This window comes from Mauremys mutica, chromosome 2 (genome assembly GCF_020497125.1).
Source record: "Mauremys mutica isolate MM-2020 ecotype Southern chromosome 2, ASM2049712v1, whole genome shotgun sequence".
Lineage (NCBI taxonomy): Eukaryota > Metazoa > Chordata > Testudines > Geoemydidae > Mauremys > Mauremys mutica.
Window position 1 is genome coordinate 229,318,612 of NC_059073.1, and position 22,539 is coordinate 229,341,150.

At 39.6% G+C, this 22,539-nt stretch overlaps 1 protein-coding gene across 3 annotated transcripts in view; it reads left to right on the plus strand.

Moving 5' to 3' along the window:
• ANKRD28 (ankyrin repeat domain 28) overlaps nt 1-22,539 on the plus strand; it is a 198,263-nt gene that overhangs the window by 143,228 nt on the left and 32,496 nt on the right. For all 3 annotated transcript variants that reach the window (XM_045005108.1, XM_045005106.1, XM_045005107.1), the window contains exons 8-15: nt 1,213-1,425; nt 6,597-6,675; nt 9,066-9,180; nt 9,636-9,718; nt 11,658-11,721; nt 14,985-15,053; nt 17,274-17,414; nt 22,214-22,325. In XM_045005108.1, coding sequence (XP_044861043.1) covers nt 1,213-1,425; nt 6,597-6,675; nt 9,066-9,180; nt 9,636-9,718; nt 11,658-11,721; nt 14,985-15,053; nt 17,274-17,414; nt 22,214-22,325 — 876 coding nt within the window. The remainder of the gene's footprint in view (nt 1-1,212; nt 1,426-6,596; nt 6,676-9,065; nt 9,181-9,635; nt 9,719-11,657; nt 11,722-14,984; nt 15,054-17,273; nt 17,415-22,213; nt 22,326-22,539) is intronic.

Here is a 22,539-nt window from a genome sequence, read left to right on the forward strand (position 1 = left end):
TAGGCACCTTAATATGTGGCCTGATTTTCAGAAGTATTTGGCACCCCAAAATCCTATTAAATTCAGTAGGCCCCGCAGACATTCAGTACCATGGAACCAACAGACCACTTATTTAGATGACTAGATCTAGGCACCTAAGTGTCTACGTTTAATTACTCCTGGGGGAATTCTGTGCCCCAATATTAAAAATTCTGCGCGCAATATTTTTAAATTCTGTATATTTTACAAAATAACACAAACCCTATTGATTTTGGTGAAAATTGGGTGGGGGGAGAGGGAAATGGGGGCACATGGAGCCCTTTCCATTCATGTAGCACACCCAGCAGCTTTAGCCACTTCTGTAGTTGTCTATAGATTAACGAACTGATTGATGGTAGCCATTAACATGTTCCAGCATAATGTATGGACTAGGGGTATTCACAGAGCCCTGGCATGGGGGATGAATTGGTGGCACAGAGAACCCTTGGGGGGCTAGGGAGAGAATGGATGACCCTGGCAGTGGGGAAAATGAGGGACCTTGGTATGGGAGAAAGTGATGGATAGAGATGCACACAGAGACCCTGGCATGTGGCAGGAGAGTGAATGTGGGGAAGAAACGCTGAGGGCACACTACCACTGGCATGAGAGGTAGGTTTCAGAGAGCCCCTGAAATAGAAGGGGATGGCTGTATGGCACACAGGCATCTTGAGGAGGGGCTAAGGAATGCGAGGAGCCTCTGTTGTGTGCAATGGGGTGTGCCTACAAAAGCGTGAGACCCTCCAGTATACAATCTTGATGTTTAGATCAAGGGAAGGGTATGTACTTGCCAGCAATGTCTCTGCATTATAGGAGCTTTTGGGGCTCATAGAATCAAGGTACATGATCCCAACAATGTGGATCTGCTGTGGTAATAAACTTGGAGAATTCTGTTTACAAGTGGCAGAATACCTTCCTTTCACACAACTATTCCTTTCACACTACCAAACACTTTAATTATCTCCTCTCAGAGAGGTTAAAAAGTATTCCATTCCAAAGTTTTTTGGTCAAGGAAATCCAGTCCAGAACACATTTAATGTACTGTTTTGTGGTATTACAGAATGCAATGACGACATCCTGCATAACAACAAAAGATGTTCCGTTGTACTTAATTAAATACTGTTGCTTGATGGCATAAAAAGAAGTGTGGTAGAATTTCACAGTATCTTAACTAATCGTCTTGTTTTTTCCCATCAGATGAATGAACCAAATGCCTACGGAAATACACCTCTTCATGTAGCTTGCTACAATGGACAAGATGTTGTAGTAAATGAACTTATAGACTGTGGTGCTAATGTAAATCAGATGAATGAGAAAGGTTTTACACCTTTGCACTTTGCTGCTGCATCAACACATGGAGCATTGTGTTTAGAACTTTTGGTCTGTAATGGAGCAGATGTAAATATGAAGGTAAGGAAACGAATCTAAAGGTGGATTCAATAAGTTGTAACATACAATACATCTATATCTTTATAGCAGATATAATATTTTAAATTACAAGGTTTAATTTATTTTTATTACAATAGTACCTATATGCCCCTGTCAGATTGTGGAACCTTGTTGTGCTAGGAGTTCTACAGACGACGAGTATATGACAGTCCTTGTCCCCGAAGAATTTACAATCTAATTTAAGATGAAACGCAGATAGTGCATATACAATCTGAAGGAATAAGGGAGGAAAGATGAGGGAGACAATGAAAGAACATGCATTTAGGTGGCCCCACTAAATAAGATAATTGTCAGAAATCCATATCGGCCATTATCTGTTAGAAGTGTCCCATATGCATAACAGTAAAAGCAGGTTTTGAGAAGAAATTTGAAAGAGGTTAGTAGTTTTAGAAGATATTTCTGAGAGTACTCCATAAATAAGAACCAGTGTGGAAGAAATCACACAAGTGTTTGTGGGAGAAATATACACAGGCAAACAAGGCTGGCATCATTAGTAGAACGGTGAAGGGAAACAGAAGATTCTAGAGTCAATAAATAGGGAGGGGTTGAGTTATGAAGGGCATTAAAGGTAAGGAACCAAAGCTTGTACTTGATGTAGTGGAGACTTAGCCAGTAGAAGGACTCAGATTGCTGGCTGACATGGTCAGCATATTAGTGGACCCAAATGGACTGAGAGAAAAAATGTACTCCTGGCCATAATTCTATGGCTGTAGGACTTGCCATAGAATCCACCTCTGTTGCAGAATTTAATATTTCCTTTGACTTATAAAATTTAAATTTCCTAAGCCTTATGGTTGCAAAAATAAATTTGAATATAGAAAAATGCTGTGAGGTCTTCCTAAGTCTGCAAACGAAGAGCCTGAAACAGCTATCAGAGAGAGGTGTGAACTGCCCTAACTATTTTAGCATGAGGCTCACTCAAGTCTGATGATGACAGTTGTCCTCATAAACATTCAGGTAACGTGCCTGTCCATTGTTGTTGGTGTGTGGCTGGCTATTGAGGTAGAGACAAGGGGAAATTGGTTTTTTTTTGGAACTAAGAGTCCAAAACCCTTCCCCCTCCTTTTCTGTTCCCCCCCCCCCCCCAAAAAACTGGTTATCTCTGCTCCTGCCCACAAATGGGAGGAACTGAAGAGATACATCCCACCTAAAACAGCAACTACCTCCAAAATCCTGTGCTGCCTCCTGTGCCTTTCCAGATGCCAAAAGCGCTAATTGGTCCCATTCCTTGCTACCAAAATGCCAAGTATGAGGACTAAGGGGAGCAGGTTCTATGGAGCAGCAAGAAGTGGCTTATTGATAGATATGCCAGAGGTCCTCACAGTTAGCTACAGCCCCTGATGTCTGGGGTGGAGGACATGTGATCCACATAAGTGTCTAGATTTATTTTAAATAAATGAAGTTAACAAAAGCAATAAAAATAAATGTATGAACAAATTATATTAAAAAAATTTGGGAAGCCAGCATATCCTGGTCAGCTATCAGCCCCAAGAATAACCTGGCACACTCAGTCTCAAAGCCAACTGATACTTATCACCCATTTAGCTGGAATATATAGGAAGGGTGAGATCATTCCCAGGTTGAAAACCAATATTTAGACTACAACTCTGATGCCCAATATCTCTTTCTCTCCACCCTCATAAACATAGGGTTCATCTTCGAGTGATAGTCCCTATTGTATTCCACTGGGGGTTTACACATGTGCACCATGCACCCAGAGTCAGAGAGTTTGAAAGTAGCGTCTGTTAGTCTTTGCATGCACCTTGACTCGCCTTGTGCTTCTGTCCGAGGCAATAAAGGGAGGGAAGGACTGCATCTCAAGTTCCTTCTCACCGCTGCAAGGTCTAGGTCGGAACCTTCATCGTCCTTGTCTGATGCAGTTGTAAAAAGCATAGTTGTAAATAGTTTTAACAGTAGTTTTACTAGTTTTATTTCTTTCCTGGTTTTAGTAATTAATAGTTTTAACATTAGTTTAGAGTAGACTTTAGGGACTTCTCCACTGCCCCATGCGGGTACTAGATTATGCCCAGAGCTCGAGGGTAGAAACTCTGCGCCTCCTGCATGTGATCCTTATCGATCAGCGATGACCACCAATACTGCCTCTACTGCCTGGGAGAAGCTCACATCATGGCTAATTCAGTGAGGAGTGAGCCTCCCACTACTATGTCCGACTCCAGTGCCAACAGAACCATCCCTGCTGACCCAATAGAGAGCCTTATTTGGGAGATTAGGATGCAATCCCATAAGCATGGGACTAAATCTTTCTCAAAATCCAAGGAAATCAACATTCCCTCCACCAGCTCGGCCTCATCTCCAGCACTCCAAAAACACAAGTCTCTTCTGTGCCGGGGAAGATCTCAGCGCTGATACTGATGACTGGAAAAGAGAGGGTGCCCCTCACACCAAGGGGATCCGGATCCGTGGCTGCATCCCAGAACATGTTTGCTTTGCCAGATCCATTTGTGGAGAAGGGTATATATGAGCTTACAAGAGAAGTTTAAGGGCCTTTTTACACTGGTATAAATGCAGTGTAATCGCAATAAAATTAATGGAGTTATTATGGGTTTATATTGATGTAACTAAGATTGGTATTTCTCTCCTGCTTTGCTGGAGGTTATTTAATTAAAATAGGAATTCTCTTCTTTTTTTTTAGATACACTTTTGCAGGGAAGGAAGGAGATTGACTTAGTAGTAGCTTTACTTTGCAGAGGTGGTTGTAGTAGTGTGAACTTTTCGGTAATAGAGTATTCCAGCTCTGCTCAGTCAGTTCTGGTTTTCAAATATTGAGTAGGATGGTTGTTACCTGGTTTAGGGCCAAATACCGACTTTAGATTCCTTGCTTTCCCTAAGGATTATTCCTTTAGTTAAAATAGTAGGATTGTCTAGTATTGTGGTTTTTGCTTCTTTAGACTACTCTTATTCAGTAGAGTTTATTGTAAAACTTTTCAGCAATATGTACAGAGGATTTCAGCTGTGCTCAATTTTTTATTTTCAAATATAATCTTGATTTTTGGCTTTTAATGCTAAAGTTCAAAATATTTGTACAGTTTTTGGCAACTGTCACACAAATACAATATTCAATTTATAATCACAAATATATTACTTTGTAAGTTTAGATATCTACTATAATTCTCTCCGCTGTCACCTACTTCTATGATTTTTAGAGATGTAGAGGGGGCATAGGTGGGTATCTGGGATAGGAAGAGGATGCATGTGTGCATATGCTGTGGACCTTGATGAGTGAGTGTTCTGGAGACTCTGAAATGTCCACTCCAGAGTCTTGTTGGCTTCACCTCTGGGAGGAAAGCATACAACAGATTAGTGAGCAGCTGAAATTTTAGACTTTTGATATGTTTTCCCCCTTTATCTGTTTTCCACGGGAGGGGGAAAATATAGGTTGTTTTGGCAGGTACAAAATTGTCAGTATCCATATAGTAATTTAGATCTTTAAAGCCTACTGACTACTGCTCAACACTATTCCTTTCCTGCAACATCCAGTCGAAAAAGAGTATAGCAAACTCAAATAACGATTTTGCACGTGTAGAAGTATATTATGGGATGTATATGGATGTATTAATTGTATTTGAACTAGTATTCGCTGGATTCTTGAAAAGAAATGGTCTCAGTGGTCTGAGTAGACTTGATATATCTAATTTTAAGTGAAACCATGTTTAGGCATGTATGGTTGACCACTTGAGAGTACATAGTGTTCTGGGCTTGTTGTTGCTGTGTAATAACAATGGCTTCTTCTAGAGATTTGTGTTTTTGGAAAATAAGTATTTTATAGACATATATTGCCTGATAGTACATTATACAAGAGACCTGTGTTTTAATCTTCTATTATCTCACTTCATTGAGGTTCAGTGAATGCAACCAAATAACCATTAGCCTACAGCTATTTTACTATAGGCAATGATCATGTCAGATCTCATAAGCTTAGCAAGGAGAGGCTTGATCAGTACTTAGATGGAAGACTTCCAAGGAAGAAAGGAAATATTTGAAAGGCTCATTTGGTGCAGTGGACTGACGCTGCTGTTCGTTGCCTAAGGAATCTGTTCTTGTAGTTCTGTGTATACTTCTTCCCAACTTATTTATTTTAGAATGCTTTAAAAAAAAAACTTATGAAGGAAATAGTATATTCCTGAAATCTTACCTGTATGTTCTGGTTCTGAATTTAATTGCACACCATCAAGATAGTTAGTGGGGAAGTTCCCACAGCAGGTTTAACTTTGTCCCCTTGCAATAGGGAATTTTGTGTTCATTCTACTGTATGCAGTTAATTAACATGCTATGTATGTGCATCTAAGGGAATAAAAAATGGTATAGCTTTATATGGTAATATGATGATTGCAATTTAGTGTCACATTGCCTAGTATTTTGTGTGTGTGTAACATTTTTTTGTGTGCATTTAGATTTTTCATTAACCTATAATGAGCTAACTATGGACTAAATTTCATAGGAGAGACACTTTATGAATGCGTTTAGATAGTGCTGTTAAAAACTAGAATCCCCTCCTGTGTTAAAGTTGACCTAATTTCAGGGTACCTTTTCAGGGTGAGTGGTTAATTGTACTTTTCATATGTGTGTCAAATGCAGAGTACCCTCTGTGGTTGAATAGTTCGCCTTAAGGATTACTTGTGGTTTGTGATGAATTACTTATGAGTTTCATTTTGAAGTAACATCAAAGAAACAGATGAATATTTTAATGTCAGTCTTCTAAAATATTTTGTAATGTTCTGTAATAAGGTTCTCTTATTCAGTCTGAATACAAGTCTGTTCTTTAAAAGAAGCTTTATTTTTTGGCTTTAGATTTAGGGAAGAAGTAAATGTAGTTCTTGGTGCTAAGATTATCTGCTGCCACTATCCTCTTGATTGTCCTAAAGGCATAATTCTGAGTGAGTGTGCATCATTGAGTTGTCAGATAGAGCTGGAGAAGGGATTAACAAGAACAGGATAACAGCAGTGTTGAATAGCCTGCAGTGTCATCCTGGTTTGTTACTACTAGCAACTGTTTTATAGTAGTGTGGAGAGGGAATTGAAGGGGTTGGTGGAAAAGGCTCACTTCTCCTTGGTGATTTTGATATATAATCTAGGTTGATAGTTTTTTTTATTTTTGTTTGTTTTATTTCCAGAGTAAAGATGGGAAAACACCATTACATATGACAGCAATCCATGGTAGATTTTCAAGATCACAAACCATCATCCAGAATGGTAAAAAGAAAAAAAGGATTTATGTACCTATATTGAAATGTTAATGACAGTTTCACATTCTTGTTTTGCTATGGCCAGTATTTCAGTTAGTGAGGTTTTTATACTCTGAGATGCATATAGACCAGGGGTAGGCAACCTATGGCACGGGTGCCGAAGGCGGCACGCGAGCTGATTTTCAGTGGCACTCACACTGCCTGGGTCCTGGTCCGGGGGACTCTGCATTTTAATTTAATTTTTAAATGAAGCAGTGGTCCCCAATGTGGTGCCTGCCAGGGCATTTATGTGCGCCCACCTAGTGCCCAGCAGGGGACCTGCTGGGGACAGAGTACTCCAGGGCTGCGGGCACCGGTGTTCTCTGTCCTCGCGGCATTTCTCCGGCTTCTCTCTTCTCTCTGGATTCATATATTATGTAATATTAATTTTTTTTGTATTATTTAATGTACAAATACAAAATAAGCCTTGAAAAATTGTTGGCGCCCGCCACGGTCTTCTGAAAACATGAATGTGCTACTGGTCACAAAAAGGTTGGGGACCACTGAAATGAAGTTTCTTAAACATTTTAAAAACCTTATTTACTTTACATACAACAATAGTTTAGTTATATATTATAGACTTATAGAAAGAGACCTTGTAAAAAGATTAAAATGTATCACTGGCACGCAAAACCTTAAATCAGAGTGAATAAATGAAGCCTTGCCACAGCACTTCTGAAAGGTTGCCGACCCCTGATATAGACTCTACCCATCAATATCTTGACTTTAAAGATGGAAAAGCAAGGGTATTTGTATTATTGTCCCTTTTCTACAGCATTGAGTTACAGAAACAATTTGCCCTCTACAGTAATGGTTCTCAAACTTTTGTACCGGTGACCCCTTTCACACAGTTAGCCTCTGTGTGCAACCCCACCCCCTTATAAATTAAAAACACTTTTTAAATATTTAACATTATTATAAATGCTGGAGGCGTAGCAGGGCTTGGGGGTGGAGGCTGACAGCTTGCAACCCCCCACGTAATAACCTCGCAACCCCCTGAGGGGTCACGGCCCCCAGTTTGAGAACCCCTGCTCTACAGATACATGACAAGAGACCTGCATTTACTTCACTGTCCATTATACTCGTGCTGGAATTCTGCACCGCTGTAGAATGCAGAATTTGCATTGAATTAATGTTCCCTGCAGAATTTTATTTTTTCACACAGAATTTGTGATTTCCACCAAAATGCTTCCTTTTCCTGGTTTTATGTGTTTCAAATGTATTACGATGGAACCACGAGTATCCGGTCTAATTGGGACCAGAGCCAGATTGGATAACCAAAAATCCAGATAAACTGGAGAGTGGGCAGGGTTGCCACCCATCTGGGTTTTACCCAGACAGTCCAGTTTTTGGCTTCTCTGTCTGAGTGCCATTTAGGGTTGCCAGGTGCCTGGTTTTTGACCAGAAAGTCCAGTCTAAAAGGGGACCAGGCAACCCTTGGGCACCCAAACCAAAAGTCTAGTTACTGTGGGGTGGAGGGGGTGGGAGGATGTGCTGAGCAAGTGATGGGCAGGGCCTCAAGGGAAGAGGTGTAGCAGGGGCAGGGCCTTGGGGGGTTGGGGCCTCAGGAGTCCAGTTATTAGCAATTAGAAAGGTGGTAACCCTAACCAAAAGTCTGGTTATCGTGGGCTGGGGTGAGACTTCAGATTATTAACCCATGCCAGCCTCTGCTCTGTTGGGGCTGCCTCTTACGTGAAGGCAGGCCCCCTGAGACGATTTTGCGAGCAGTGGGGGTGGGGTCTTGGGGGGAGGAGGTGTGAGCGATGGGGGCAGGGCTCAGGGATCTGGTTACCAGCAGCTAGAAAGGTGGCAACCCTAGTGGGGGGTGATCCAGGCGTTAGCCCTTAGTGGCTGGTGGTTTGGTTAATAAGGAGAGCCAGATAATGGCGGTTAAACAAGGTTCTGTTGTATTTAATTTCACTGAAACAAGATAACTGTCAGCAAAAATACCTCAAATTCTGTGTTAATATGCCTGGTAAGGAATCTGTTTGTCAAAAAACATTTTCAGAATCTTTTTGGTTGTCTATATTGTTACAGACATACTTTCTGGCAGGTATTTTGAAATAAATTACCAAAGTAATTGAAACTGGTGTGATTATATAGTGTTGTTTTGACAAATAAAAATATGCAGAATTTTGCAGAATTTTAAAATATTGTGCACAATATTTTAATTTTTTTGGCGCAAAATTCCCTAGGAGTACCATTAGTACTCAATACCACTAAAACATTTTAAATTTTTAAACCAAAAAATCACTCCATCACTTGTACTTTAAACTTATTAATCTTTAACACCATTTTGCTAACAAACATATGTACATGTACCATTTATGTGCATTCACAGTAACTTTTATATTGTAGGAGCTGAAATAGACTGTGAAGATAGAAATGGAAATACTCCTTTGCACATCGCAGCTAGATATGGTCATGAGCTACTAATCAACACTCTAATTACAAGTGGTGCTGACACTGCAAAGTAAGTAATTAACTTGGACATAGGCTAAAATAGTTCAGAAATGCATTAATTAGAAAGCCAGAGTGGTGTATTGTTTCACATTTCTTTCTTAGCTCATGTTCAACATGAGATTAGAAATGCATTCAGTCATATTCTTTGCAGATACTGTATCTTGTTATAGTGTCACATCTCATTGTAGTTTAAACAAAAATCAGAAAAGAAATAGTGGACTGTGTTGCCAACTTGTACTTCAATATAATAGTTGAAATATGCAAGCCAAAACCTCATACATTTTAACTGACTGTCAGTCTGAATTAATGCGTTATTTTTAGATTGAAAGTAAGCTTCTTAACATATTAAGAGATTTCCTCAGATCTAATCATTCTAATTATATTTTGTTGGTGAAACCCTATACATATGCAATTTAGCATGCAATCTTGATTCTTTTATTGTAATGAGACTATGATGTATCTTAGGAGAGGTGTACATGGGATGTTTCCTCTCCATTTGGCAGCATTAAGTGGATTTTCAGACTGTTGCAGAAAGCTCCTTTCATCAGGTAGGATACTCTTTTAAAAATGTGTTTGTGGTTACTACATATACGTTAACCTTTTAGTACTTTCAGTATATTTCACAATATGTAAGCCCTTTTTCAATAGTACATAGAAATAATCAGTTAGCTTGTTTATAGCTGAGGATTGTGCTAGCTAGTCTGAGCTACCTTGCATAGTTAAAGATGGAGCAAGCTTTCTGTGGTAAGCCTAAATTTGAAAACTTGTAAAACTTTGCCAGAACTGAAACAATATGCCTAAAATTTCAGAAGTGTGATCTTATGCACATATTTTCTGGAGGGATTGAGACAAACTAGACAAGTAGTTTAGGAACTATAGTGGTTCAAAACATGAGGTGATATCACTTTAACATCTTGTTAACTTGCCCCTCGAACTCCAAATTGTCATGATTCTAGTACAACTTTGCCTAGAACAGTGGTGTTCAACTTGTGGCCTTCCAGGTTCTAACCTGTAGGCCCTGAGGGCAACTGCATTAAGAAGAATGTTTGTGTTTGATTATGAATTAAAAACGTGTTCCCTGAGCAGCACTCTGCGACTTTCAAACTTAAGTGTTTAATCAGCCCCCTCACTATGAAGAAACAGTACAGGGTATTGCTTCACCTGTGACCCCAGGATCAGCTCTGCTGTGAGCTGGGATTATGCTGAACAGTGTCAGTCCCTTTTCAGCTGAATACCTACTGCATGGCAAGGAAGGGACGACATACTAATTTTGGCTGCTCCATTGTCTGCTTCCCTGATGAGATATGGAAGGGCTCAAAAGGGAAGCTTGACTGTCTCAGTCTTGAGCCTAGGAGAGTGATTAGCAAAGGGAGGGCTCCCTTCCACACCACAGGGAAGAAAGGAAGCCCAGGAGAAGGGGGAAAAGCAAGAGAAGCTGAGGAACTACCATTTAGGCTTCTTGATTCTCTTCTCCAGCACTGGTTAGAGCATCTTGCTGTAATTTGCACCAGCTGACAACTGTCTGTTAGGTACCATGTGACAGCTGGAGGATAGGCAAAGCTCAGCATACGCCAGCCACTTCCCCTTTCTGTCACAGTGCTAAGTTGTACTAGATGTGCACCTACAGGAGACTTCCCCGTGTCAAGGTAATCTCCATCAGAGGATTTGCAGATGATTTCCATTGTGTGTGTTAGTTACACAAAGGGATGTGGACCAGCACACATAATCTAAAGCATCAGTCATGGTTGCTTGACCGTTTAAAAATTATATGTGCAGTCCTCAGTCTGAAAAGATTAGGCTACTGGTGTCCAGAAACTCCTTTTTAATAAGTTGATGTTGGTGAAGATTGGTATCTTTGACTAGTGTATTTTTTGCGGGGAGGGAGGTGAAATTAGTTGATTCATATATTAAGAACCCCTCTGGAATCTGAATTCATCCATCACAGTGATGCAAACCTTGCAAAGTCCGCTTGTCCCTATGTGGATGACCATTTTGGAGACAGTGGTGTCAGGCAAGGTGTTAGTGTGATGAGATGGATTGTTCAGTGAACAGAACTGAGAAGTACTTTGTACTTCGGGTGAGGCCTCCTAGGGGGTTAATGGGAGGGAGAGTGTGAAATAGGGGCAGTGGAGAGGCAGCCCATATTAGTAATCTAGGGACCACTTCTCAAATCAGATCACTAACTAGCTTTATGTGCCCTCTCCATGTGAGATGGGACACACATGTAGGGTCCATCCAGTTTGGGCTGAAGAAAGAGGGGAAGGATAGTGTGGGGGAAAATGTGGGGAGAACTGGAATTCATCCCTGTGTAGTTCACTAATTCCGGTCACTAAGAAATTCTTAAATTAAGGAAAAAATTGTTTCAATATTTACTGTTGTAAATAACATAAACTTACTTCATGACATTACAGCCTAATTACTGAAGGGCAGTTTGGTGAAGGGGTTGAATTACATATATGGTTTCACAATATACTAACATTTTTGTAGGCTTTGACATAGACACCCCAGATGATTTTGGCAGGACCTGCCTTCATGCAGCTGCAGCTGGAGGGTAGGTAGAAGCTCTGCCTTCACTTTTAATTTTTTTTCTTAAATCATTGATCCTGACAGCGTTTTCCTCCTCTTTTTCCCCCAAGGAGCTTTTTAAGTATGAACATAATTTCAAGATGGCTTCTTTCTACAAGCTTTAAAAAGGCATAACTGCAATTTCTACTCAGTCATCAATCTTTTATTGTAATGACCAAACACAATCAGTTACTCCTGGGGGAATTCCGCATCAATGTACATGTGTAGAATTCGTGTCCCCCACAGATTTTTTTGCTTCCTCACAGAAAAATGACTTCTAATTGGGAAACAAAGGGAAGCCACAAGAGCGGTCACACGCCCCTCCCCAGCAGTGTAGGCAGGTTGGTTCAGATGCTTGGAGCAGCCAGTAGAGATGTAAATCACCTGGGGGATGGGCAGAGAGGTGTGTGTGTGTATGTGAGAGAGAGAGAGAGAGACTGTCCCTCTTGCTCCCTATTGCAGCATATTCAGCGTGGGAGGGCAGGGCTTCGGGGTGTTTCTGAGGAGGTAGGCGTGGGACAGGCTCTGTCCCTTCAGGCAGAGCAGAATGCAGCAGCCTGCCTGCTTAGTGAATTGTTCCCATTGTCTTTGTGAATTCCCCCAGGAGTATAAAACAGGTGTAAAAGTTTTAAGGCTCCCTTACATTGCCAGAGTGGTTTAAAGGACAGTATGGCCTTATAAATGCTTATGTTGCTTTCGTGATTAGAATGGGTCTAACTTTTTGGACTGAAAGAATTTCCTATCAAAATGTGCTCCATGAACTGTTTGCTAATTCCTTTTTTGGAGATGGTAAGTAGCCAATATAAATTGTGAGTTTGATTTTTCCCCAGTCCTCACTTGCTCTTCAGTTGCCTGATGTAACACTGAGCATATGGCTTCATATATTTGTTGACTAATAACTAGAAATAAAGGCTGAAACCTAGTTACATTACTATTAGGAAAGGGGGTTTGGGGATTTCCTCCAATGCTCCCCACTTCCATTCTCCATCCATTATTTTGTAGTTTAAATAAATTACGGAAATAATTGAAATCAGTGATTATATTGCATTATTTTGATTAAAAAATATGCAGAATTTTAAAATATTGTGTGCAGAATTTTTTATTTTTTGGTGCAGAATTCCCCCAGGAGTAATCAGTGTTTATCCCAGGTTCAGGATTGGCTCATTTGGATTAATTTTACTTGCATGTTTTACTACCTATCGAAAGTACAGACCATGTTATTTAGGGCTATCATTTACCAGAGCCCTATGTTAGGAGCACTTCGGAGACACATGGTGAAGGGGTACGGTGCCACCACCTCACCTGCTTTCTTCACTTATCCCCTTTCCATTGAGTTACTCTCAGTGGGGCAAAGGAGCTGTAATTCTGGCCAGCCCTTTGAAATAGGCTATGCAGAGTTGGGGGAGGGCTCTGTACTGCCTTTCCCCAGGCACAGTTATGAATGAGCTAGATACAACTTTACCCTCTGTGTGTGTATATCTTTATAGTATACGCTATTTGTTGTATTTAGAAACATCTGGCTATTAGATTACTTTTTTCAACAAATACAGGGTGCTAACTTATTTTTGATTATTCACGAAGAAAAAATGTTTTAAGTGTTTTTGCCAGCATGTGAGGGAAGCTGAGGATAGCATGAATGTGCACACAGACAGTATTGGGGGTAGCCGTGTTAGTCTGTATCCACAAAAACAACAAGGAGTCTGGTGGCACCTTAAAGACTAACAGATTTATTTGGGCATAAGCTTTCATGGGTAAAAAAACATGCATCTGAAGAAGTGAGGTTTTTTACCCACGAAAGCTTATGCCCAAATAAATCTGTTAGTCTTTAAGGTGCCACCGGACTCCTTGTTGTTTTCACACAGACAGTAAGAGCCTCGGAAACCTGTATGTTTAACATATCCCTGCACATAGATTTGTCAATAGTAAAGCTAAATTTTGCATGCAGTGCTAACGTTCTAGAGTTCAGTTAACCAGAAGCAAGGAAATTTTGATCAATAGTGCTCATGGATGGATTGTGATGTGAAGAATTCAGACCGTAGAAGAATTAGTATTTGACTAGCATTGTTTCTCTAGGTGGGCATCTTAAGGAGTGCATGTAAACATATAGGCCTTGATTCTGCAGACACTTCATGCATGTGACTAAAGCACAATATTAGTCCCATTAACGTTGAGGCCACCCATTAATAAAGCCAAGCATGTGCACAAGTATTGGGAAGATCAGTTTTAGTCACTATAAAATTATTGTACAGAGTAGCTATTCAACATAGCCTAGAAAAATTGGGCAATAGATTGTTGTACATGCTCAAGTGCACACAACTTTCAAGAAATCAGATGGCCAATGCTGCATGCACATATGATTTTAAAGTCATATAATAAAAACCAAGGGTACTTTTTATGTGTTAGATTTGTTTGGGTTTTTTTGGTGACTGTTTACTGGTAGAGCCCTGCAAATTGGTGGATATCCGCTTTATATTCGTGGATGCGGATATCCGCGGACCATTTTTGCGATTGTGAGTGGATGTGGATCCACATTTTATATCTGTAGATATCATGCGGATCGTTTTTGCAGATTAGATGTGGAAAACAATTTTTTTTATCTGCGTAGGGCTCTATTTACTGGTATAAAATATTATCCTTGGAATAAAAATTACTCACTTGTGATGTTATCTCACTCCCATCCTCACATTTAGGCTTCATATTATAATCTTAGTAATCTTCCTGTCTCTCTGAACAATGTTTACAGCCATCACCATAAATAGTTTTCTTAGATAGTGTTCTTCATAATGCAGAATCAAAGATAGCATATATGCATTGCAAACTTTGTTTTTCCTGGCACTTATTAAAAGGCTTTAAAACAAACAAAAAATGTCTAAGTAAAAACTTGCCATGGGCTGAATCTTGGCAAAAAACTCTTTTAGCATGCATTCATTTTTTCTGTTACGTTTCTATCAAATTAGAAGTGTATTTACTACTGTAGGACAATGCTCTTGTTGATTTCAAAAGGCACACTGCATAAACATCAGCATTCCTACATTTGGACCAAGGACAGTTTATGGTCCTTAATATTTTTTTCAACAACTTTAAAGTCTGTTTTTGGTGATGTTTTGTATGCAAAATATAGTTTGAGCCATTATCAATAAAAATATTGTTGTGTGATAAATAACTGTGCAGCAATTCTGATAGTTTGTAAAGGGCACTGTGTGCGTAAAAATAATTTAATTTGCAATCAATGTTGCATTAATTTAATAGGAATTTGGAGTGCCTAAACCTTCTGCTCAACACTGGTGCAGACTTCAACAAAAAGGACAAATTTGGGAGGTAGGACACAACATTCTAAGTTTGTGGATTTTAGAACTTTATTAAAACATGCACATAAGTAGCACAATGATTCTGTGTGAAGGAGCCCATATTCCTTCACAATATATTCCTTTTGGAGTGATTGTATTCATAATAAATTATTGGGACCCCATTCAAGTACTACAACCAATTTAGTCTAAGCATCTTATTGAAAGTGTATAATTATAGAAAAGTCACAAGATTTGATTTGTTACATTCTGTTAAATAGTTGTTTTGTGTATTTTAATACGTATTTGTTTTTTCTTTCAAATTCTCCAATTTAATATCATATGTTACTGTAACTTTAATAAAGATGTTTTTGGTGTAAGGCGCATCCTGATGGGTTTAAGTGGTTCTCAACCTGTAGATTTAACCTGGTATCTCAACCTGGTATCTCCTCATTAGCCCATCTGTCAAGGCTATAAATGCTCTTCATCAACCTGTTCACTTTGCCACTTCTGAACATTTTGCAATCTTCTGTATTTTTTAAAGTAAAATCTAAATTCTTTTAATAAAATAACTTTCCTTTTTACCTCCATCCATCCCTTCTTCATATGGCTTTCTCTTGCTTTTACTCTCACTCATGCTTTTACTTTCTTCAAATAACTATTGCGAGCGCCAGATTGTTGTTTAAGTGCAGAAAATGTGATTAGTGTTTGTGCAAGACACTAATTAAAGACAGCCAAAGAGATTACAGTCTGAAAGACTGACAACTAAGAAGAGATGCTCTGGATGAACCAGAGGCAAGAATTTATCATAATTTAAAAATATTGTTCGTAGCATCTATGGTTTAGTGGAAATGGTCCCTCAGTCCTTGGTTGAGTGACAGGAGTAGGACTCCAGCAGAAGTATCTGACTATGAATCATGTTACTTTTGAAGTCCTACTTGCACCCTTGGCTGAGGATAGAAGGGTTAACTGTAGTAGTTTTCCCTGTGGAAGCTGCACTTAAATTTTTGTTGGGCTGCTGATTATATTTGGACCAGGAATGAGATTATTTGATGTTCTTATTTATAGTGTAGAGATGAAGAAAAGATCTGTGGGGAAAGAGATTAAGAAAAAAGAGGTATGATAGGTAGGGAGGAGATAAAGGGGATCAGAGTAATGTAGTAACTTTAAAAAAACAAGATTTAGGGTAAAATTTTCAAAGCACCTAAGTCCCTTTTCAACAGTGACTTAGGCTACTAAGTCCCTTTTGAAAATGGAACTGAGGGCATGTCTACACTGCCTTGAAGTTTGAACTAAAAAGTAGTGGTGTGCACTGCTACTGAAAGTGCTGCTTTGGAACTCTCCCATGTGGATGCTGCAGACCTGAACTTAAAGATCCAAAGTTCACACTCTTTGAAGAAGTCTGTTAGTGCAAACTTGGAACCTTTAAATTCGTGTCCACATGGGGAACTGTGGTGCACACTGCTATTCACAATCCCTCTGTCCAAATTGCGGGGCAGTGTAAACATGCCCTTGGACCCCTCAGTCACTTGGGGGTCAAGCACCTAAGTCATTGACTTCTGAAAATTGTTTATATACTATATTATGTTTTGTAAGGGTTTTTCCCCCTAGGCTGAGTAATTCATCAATACTATATTTTCATATGAAATTCAAATTTCAAGTTTCTTTAAAATCAAGTGCATATTTTAAAAAATCATAATTTGTTTTATTTTCTATACAAGCATATATTTTTGGTACATTAAGACAGGATGAAACAAATAGACACTCTGTAGGACTCCACATCTGACCTCAGTTCTGTCCACAAAACCCTACTGAGCACTCCACACAAAACTACTTTAAATGTTCTGCAGCAATGGGTTAAATTTCACCAGTTGAATTTTTTGTTCTGGTCTTTCTTGGTGGCTTTGCACTATGGATGATCAGATTTGCTCATGTTTTGTCAGTGAATGGCCTAAAATTAAATTGTTTGAACAAACAGATGTTTCAGTAATTCTTTCTTTCATTTTCCTATGCACGTATGTACACCTCTCAACACACACAAGCTGTCCAATATGATAAATATGTACCCTGGACTGCTATTACACTTCTTTACATGATTTTTACTGAACCATGTAATATTTACATATATTAGAACTGAATTATTCAGCCAATAACAAAATAGAATATAAACATGTTTTTAAAATTTCATTTTATTTTGCATTTTTGTCATTAATCTGTTGCATGTCTTTCTCTTGTATTTGAATGTATTCTAAAGAACTCCACTTCATTATGCTGCTGCCAATTGTAATTACCAGTGCCTGTTTGCCCTTGTGGGATCTGGAGCTAGTGTGAATGACCTTGACGAGAGGGGTTGTACACCATTGCACTATGCAGCTGCATCAGACACAGATGGCAAGTAAGTGTCATGTCTTATACGAAAGGGTGAATATTTAAAGACTTCAGAGCTCTGTATTTTGTTTGCTTACTTTCTGTAATCATATATGCCAAATGTAATATTTATATTTCTTTGAAGATGGCTACATGGAATGTGATTATTGGGCTGTTAAACCAAAGTATTTCTTATATTATTAAACATGTCCATATCTCTCCCTCTTCCCCCTTACCCCTTCTCCCCTACTCCCCCCCCCCCCATTACAGCAAGGTGTATTGTAATCTTTTGGATTTTAATGTTGAAGTCTTAATGGGCTATACACTGTGGATTAAATTCCTGCTCTGCACAAAATAAATGTGATCTGGGTCTTGACGGCTTGAGACTTCCTCATAACTATACTAGAGGAGGTGTTTTTTCTAAAAATTCTGATATTTAAGCTCTAGAGGACTGGAGGCAATATGTTTTAAGTGATAGGTCCTTGACTCTGCCATTTGTTTCCCTTGCTGGATCACCAGAGTTAACTCAGACTGGTTTTACAGTATTATCCTTGTCCTGAGGTAGGCTGAATGTAAAATATTTATTTAAATACATAAACATTTTAACATTTATAGGTGAAGATTGCTTTATGACGTTTGTCTTCATTATGGTAACAGTAAAAGATTCTCTTGTTGTAGCTGCCAAGTTTTGTCAAATTTGTTTTTTTTTTTAACAATGAAATGTGCTCAGAAGTTTTTTGTATTCCATCAGAACTAAAAAGACTGCCATTTCTCTGGGACTGTACAAGCAGAGATGTTCTGCATAAAGCTTGCAGACTCAAGACCCAACGTATAGATGTAACAAACAAAAAGAGAGAGGGTGATGGTAACAGTGAGAGGAACATGTGATACAGAATAGCTGTGCATAACTTGTTAGGCTTTTTTGAAGTGTAAATAAAGAGTAGATCAGGGGTCAGCAACCTTTCAGAAGTGGTGTGCCGAGTCTTCATTTATTCACTCTAATTTAAGGTTTCGCGTGCCGGTAATACATTTTAATGTTTTTAGAAGGTCTCTTTCTCTAAGTCTATAATATATAACTAAACTATTGTTGTATGTAAAGTAAATAAGGCTTTTAAAATGTTTAAGAAGCTTCATTTAAAATTAAATTAAAATGCAGAGCCCCCCAGACTGGTGGCCAGGACCCGGGCAGTGTGAGTGCCACTGAAAATCAGCTCGCGTGCCGACTTCAGCACCTGAGCCATAGGATACCAGTAATTGCTACTGGCCATTTGAATAGCGATTAAAGTATATATACCCATTCCATGTAAAGTCTAGGTTTTTTGATTGTTTACCTGCTACTTCTTTGTTAGGTATATAATCCCACTTCCTGCTGGCAGTTGTTGAGGGGTATTTACTTTAATTATCACTTGGAATCTTGGAGCTTGGAATGATTTCACAGTTGCTCTCAAAGGGCTTGTCTACATTACCCGCTGGATTGGCGGGCAGCAATCGATCCAGTGGAGGTCGATTTATCGCGTCTAGACTACACACGATAAATCAACTGCAGACCGCTCTCCCGTCGACTCTGGTACTCCACCAGGGCGAGAGGCGCAGGTGGAGTCGACGGGAAAGTGTCAGCTGTTGACTTACCACGGTGAAGACACTGCCGTAAGTAGATCTAAAAACGTTGACTTCAGCTACGTTATTCACGTAGCTGAAGTTGCGTAACCCCCCTCCAGTGTAGACCAGGCCAAAGACATCAGTGCCTCAGTACCAGAGTGAGTCTTCAGGTTACTTTATTTTTCCAGCTGTCTTGCAGAAGCTAGAGGATGAATTATGATAGTAATAGTTCGGTGCCTTTGGGAAATAACACAGAGAATAATCTCCAAAATCCCTGAAATATTATTGTTCTGATGAACTGTTGGCTGTCTGGAAGACAGACTGCCAAGTAGTATAACCTGAGAAGCAGCTTTTGAGTGGATGCAGCAATATGCTTAAGATCAGTTGGGAAACAAGTTCTGTCCAGCTCATAAGAACATAAGAACGGCCGTACCGGGTCAGACCAAAGGTCCATCTAGCCCAGTATCTGTCTACCGACAGTGGCCAATGCCAGGTGCCCCAGGGGGAGTGAACCTAACAGGCAATGATCAAGTGATCTCTCTCTCCTGCCATCCATCTCCATCCATCATCCAGCTCGCATTCAAAAGGAGATTAATAATAATAATAATAATAGTAATAATAAAAACAAATAAAACTAGAAATTAATATTGGGCTGGAATATAAGTGCTGGAGACAATGTCAGATAAGTGATCTACATAGAATCTCTGGAACATTTGTGTGTTTTTTCATAAAGTTTGTGCAGATGTTCCCAGAGATGACTTTCTGGAACAATGGCACACTTCCTAAAAGACCACCTCCCCATTTATAAAAAGAATTGATTGATCACAAGATGACTGTGAGCTGCCATGAGAATGCCATGTGATGCAGCCGTGAAAAAAGGCTAGGATGCATCAGGCAAGGTATTTCCACTAGAGACAAGGAAGTATTAGTATCATTTTACAAGGCACTGGTGAGACCTCACCTGGAATACTATGTGCAATTCTTGTCTCCCATGTTTAAGAAAGATGAATTCAAACTGGAACCAGGAGCAGAAAAGAATTACTAGGATGATCTGAGGAATGGAAAACATACTTATGAGAGGAGATTCAAAGAGCTTGGCTTGTTTAGCCTAATTGAAAGAGGGCTGAGGGGAGATATGATTGCTCTCTATAAATACATAAGAGGAATAAATACCAGGGAGAGAGAGGAGTTATTTAAATTAAATGCAAATGTTGACACAAGAACAAATGGATATGAATTGGCCATCAACATGTTCAGGCTTGAAATTATACAAAGGTTTCTAACCATCAGAGGAGTGAAGTTCTGGAACAGCTTTCCAACAAGAGCAGTGGGGGCAAAAAAAATCTAATTGGCTTCAAGACTGAGCTTGATTAAATATATGGAGGAGATGGTATGATGACGTTGCCTACAATGGCAAGTAGCTGATCTACGACTGATAGCAGCAAATATCTCCAACAGCTGGTGATGTGACACTAGATGAGGAGGGCTCTGAGTTACTACAGAGAATTCTTTCCCAGGTGTCTGGCTGGTGGGTCGTGCCCACATGCTCGGTGTAACTGATCACCATATTTGGGGTTGGGAAGGAATTTTCTCGTGGGTCAGAGCGGCAAAGACCCTGGGGTTTTTTTGCTTTCCTCTGTACCATGGGGTACAGGTCACTTGCAGGCTTAAACTATTGTAAATGGTGGATTCTCTGACTTAACTTTAGTCTTCAGTAACTCATCCAGAGATTAGGAGTCTATTACAGGAGTCGGTGGGTGAGGTTCTGTGGCCTGCAATGTGCAAGAGGTCAGATTAGATGATCATGATGGTCCCTTCTGACCTTAAAGTCTGAGTCTGACCTTGTCTACACTAGAATTTACTTTGGTATAATTTATGTCGCTCAGCGGTGTGAATAATCCACACCCCTGAGTAATGTAAGTTATACCAGCCAAAATGCCAGTGTAGACAGTGGTGTGTCAGTGGGAGAGGTTCTCCTGCCAACATAACTACTTCCTCTCCTGGGAAGTGGAATATTTAAGTGATGGAAGAGTTCTCTCTCATCAGCTTAGTGTGTCTCCACCACAAGCGCTACAGCAGCACAACTGCATCAGTGTAGCTGCACCGCTGTAAGTACTGTAGTGTTAGATGTAGTCTGTCTCCGGAGTATGTTTAACAAATACTTGTATTCCTGGGAATCAAACTAGCAAGCCTTACATCTGTATCAGATAAATTAGTTGAAAAATAAATGACAGTTATAAAACAATAGGGATAAGCTTTTGTAAAGGAAAGTCCTGCTTCTCCAACCTTTTTAGATATATTTGAGTCATCAAGCTAGCAAATAAATGAGAGAGGTAGACATAATATGGACTTAGTGTTGTAGATGAGGTATACCACATGTTGTGATAGGCATGTGTAGGATCCATGGATCTTGAAAGGTGTGTTAGTTGTTGTTGGGGCATTTAGTGCCCCATGTGGGTAAACCAGACAATCACTATGCTTTCAAGTAAACTCACACAGAAAAATGATAAAGACAAAAACATCCTATCACCGCTGGATGAACACTTTTCACAAAGCAGTCACTCTATATCTGGCCTATCAGTCCTCATCCTCAAAGGAAACCTGCACAACACTTTCAAAAGACAACGCTGGGAGCTTAAATTCATTACTCTGCTAGACACTAAAAAAGTCATGGACTGAACAGAGACATTGGATTTATGGCTTATTACACAATCTATAACCCACTAACCTTCTCTTTTTATCTTATGACTGCTGAGGTATTAACAGATCGTTCTACCTTGAATGGTCCCTTACAATCTGTGCTAATTACAGTACTTATGCTAAACAATCTGCTGTGCCTTGCATTTTGCAGTGACGTACCATTCCCAGACCTGAACAAGAAATTTTACTTGGGATATATCAACCTTCATGCAACAAGGCATAGGCCAGCTGTTGGCTGTCTGGGGTTAGGAAGACATTGTCTCCCTAGCCATATTATATATGTATATGTCTGTTGTGATGGTCTTACGTCCTCCTCTACATCTTCTGGTACTGCTTTCTGTCCTTCTGAATACTGAGATACATGGACCACTGTTTTATGTAGTAAGGCATGGCAGTTTGATGCTCCTGTTTGTTGCATATAATAAAATTGAACTTTTTTGTATTTTCAAGGCAAGTACTAGTTTACCAATTAGTGAAAAGCTGAATTTTAACATTATTAATATGGTTGTCATTTGTCACTTCACACAGGTGCCTGGAATATTTACTAAGAAATGATGCAAATCCAGGGATCCGAGACAAACAAGGATACAATGCAGTTCATTATTCTGCTGCTTATGGTCATCGCTTGTGTCTTGAACTGGTAAAAAAACAAAAAACAAACCAAAAAAACCCAACTACTATGGAATAGTTACTGTCTACTTGTAGAGTTCTTCTAGGTTAGGCTGCTGGCCTGGAATTTAAGACCCAGGTTTAATTCTCTGCTCCGTGCAACCTTCCACACATGTTGCACAAGTCACTGAGTCTCTGTCTGTCTGTTCCCCAACTGTGAAGTGGGGATAACAGTACTACTTTAC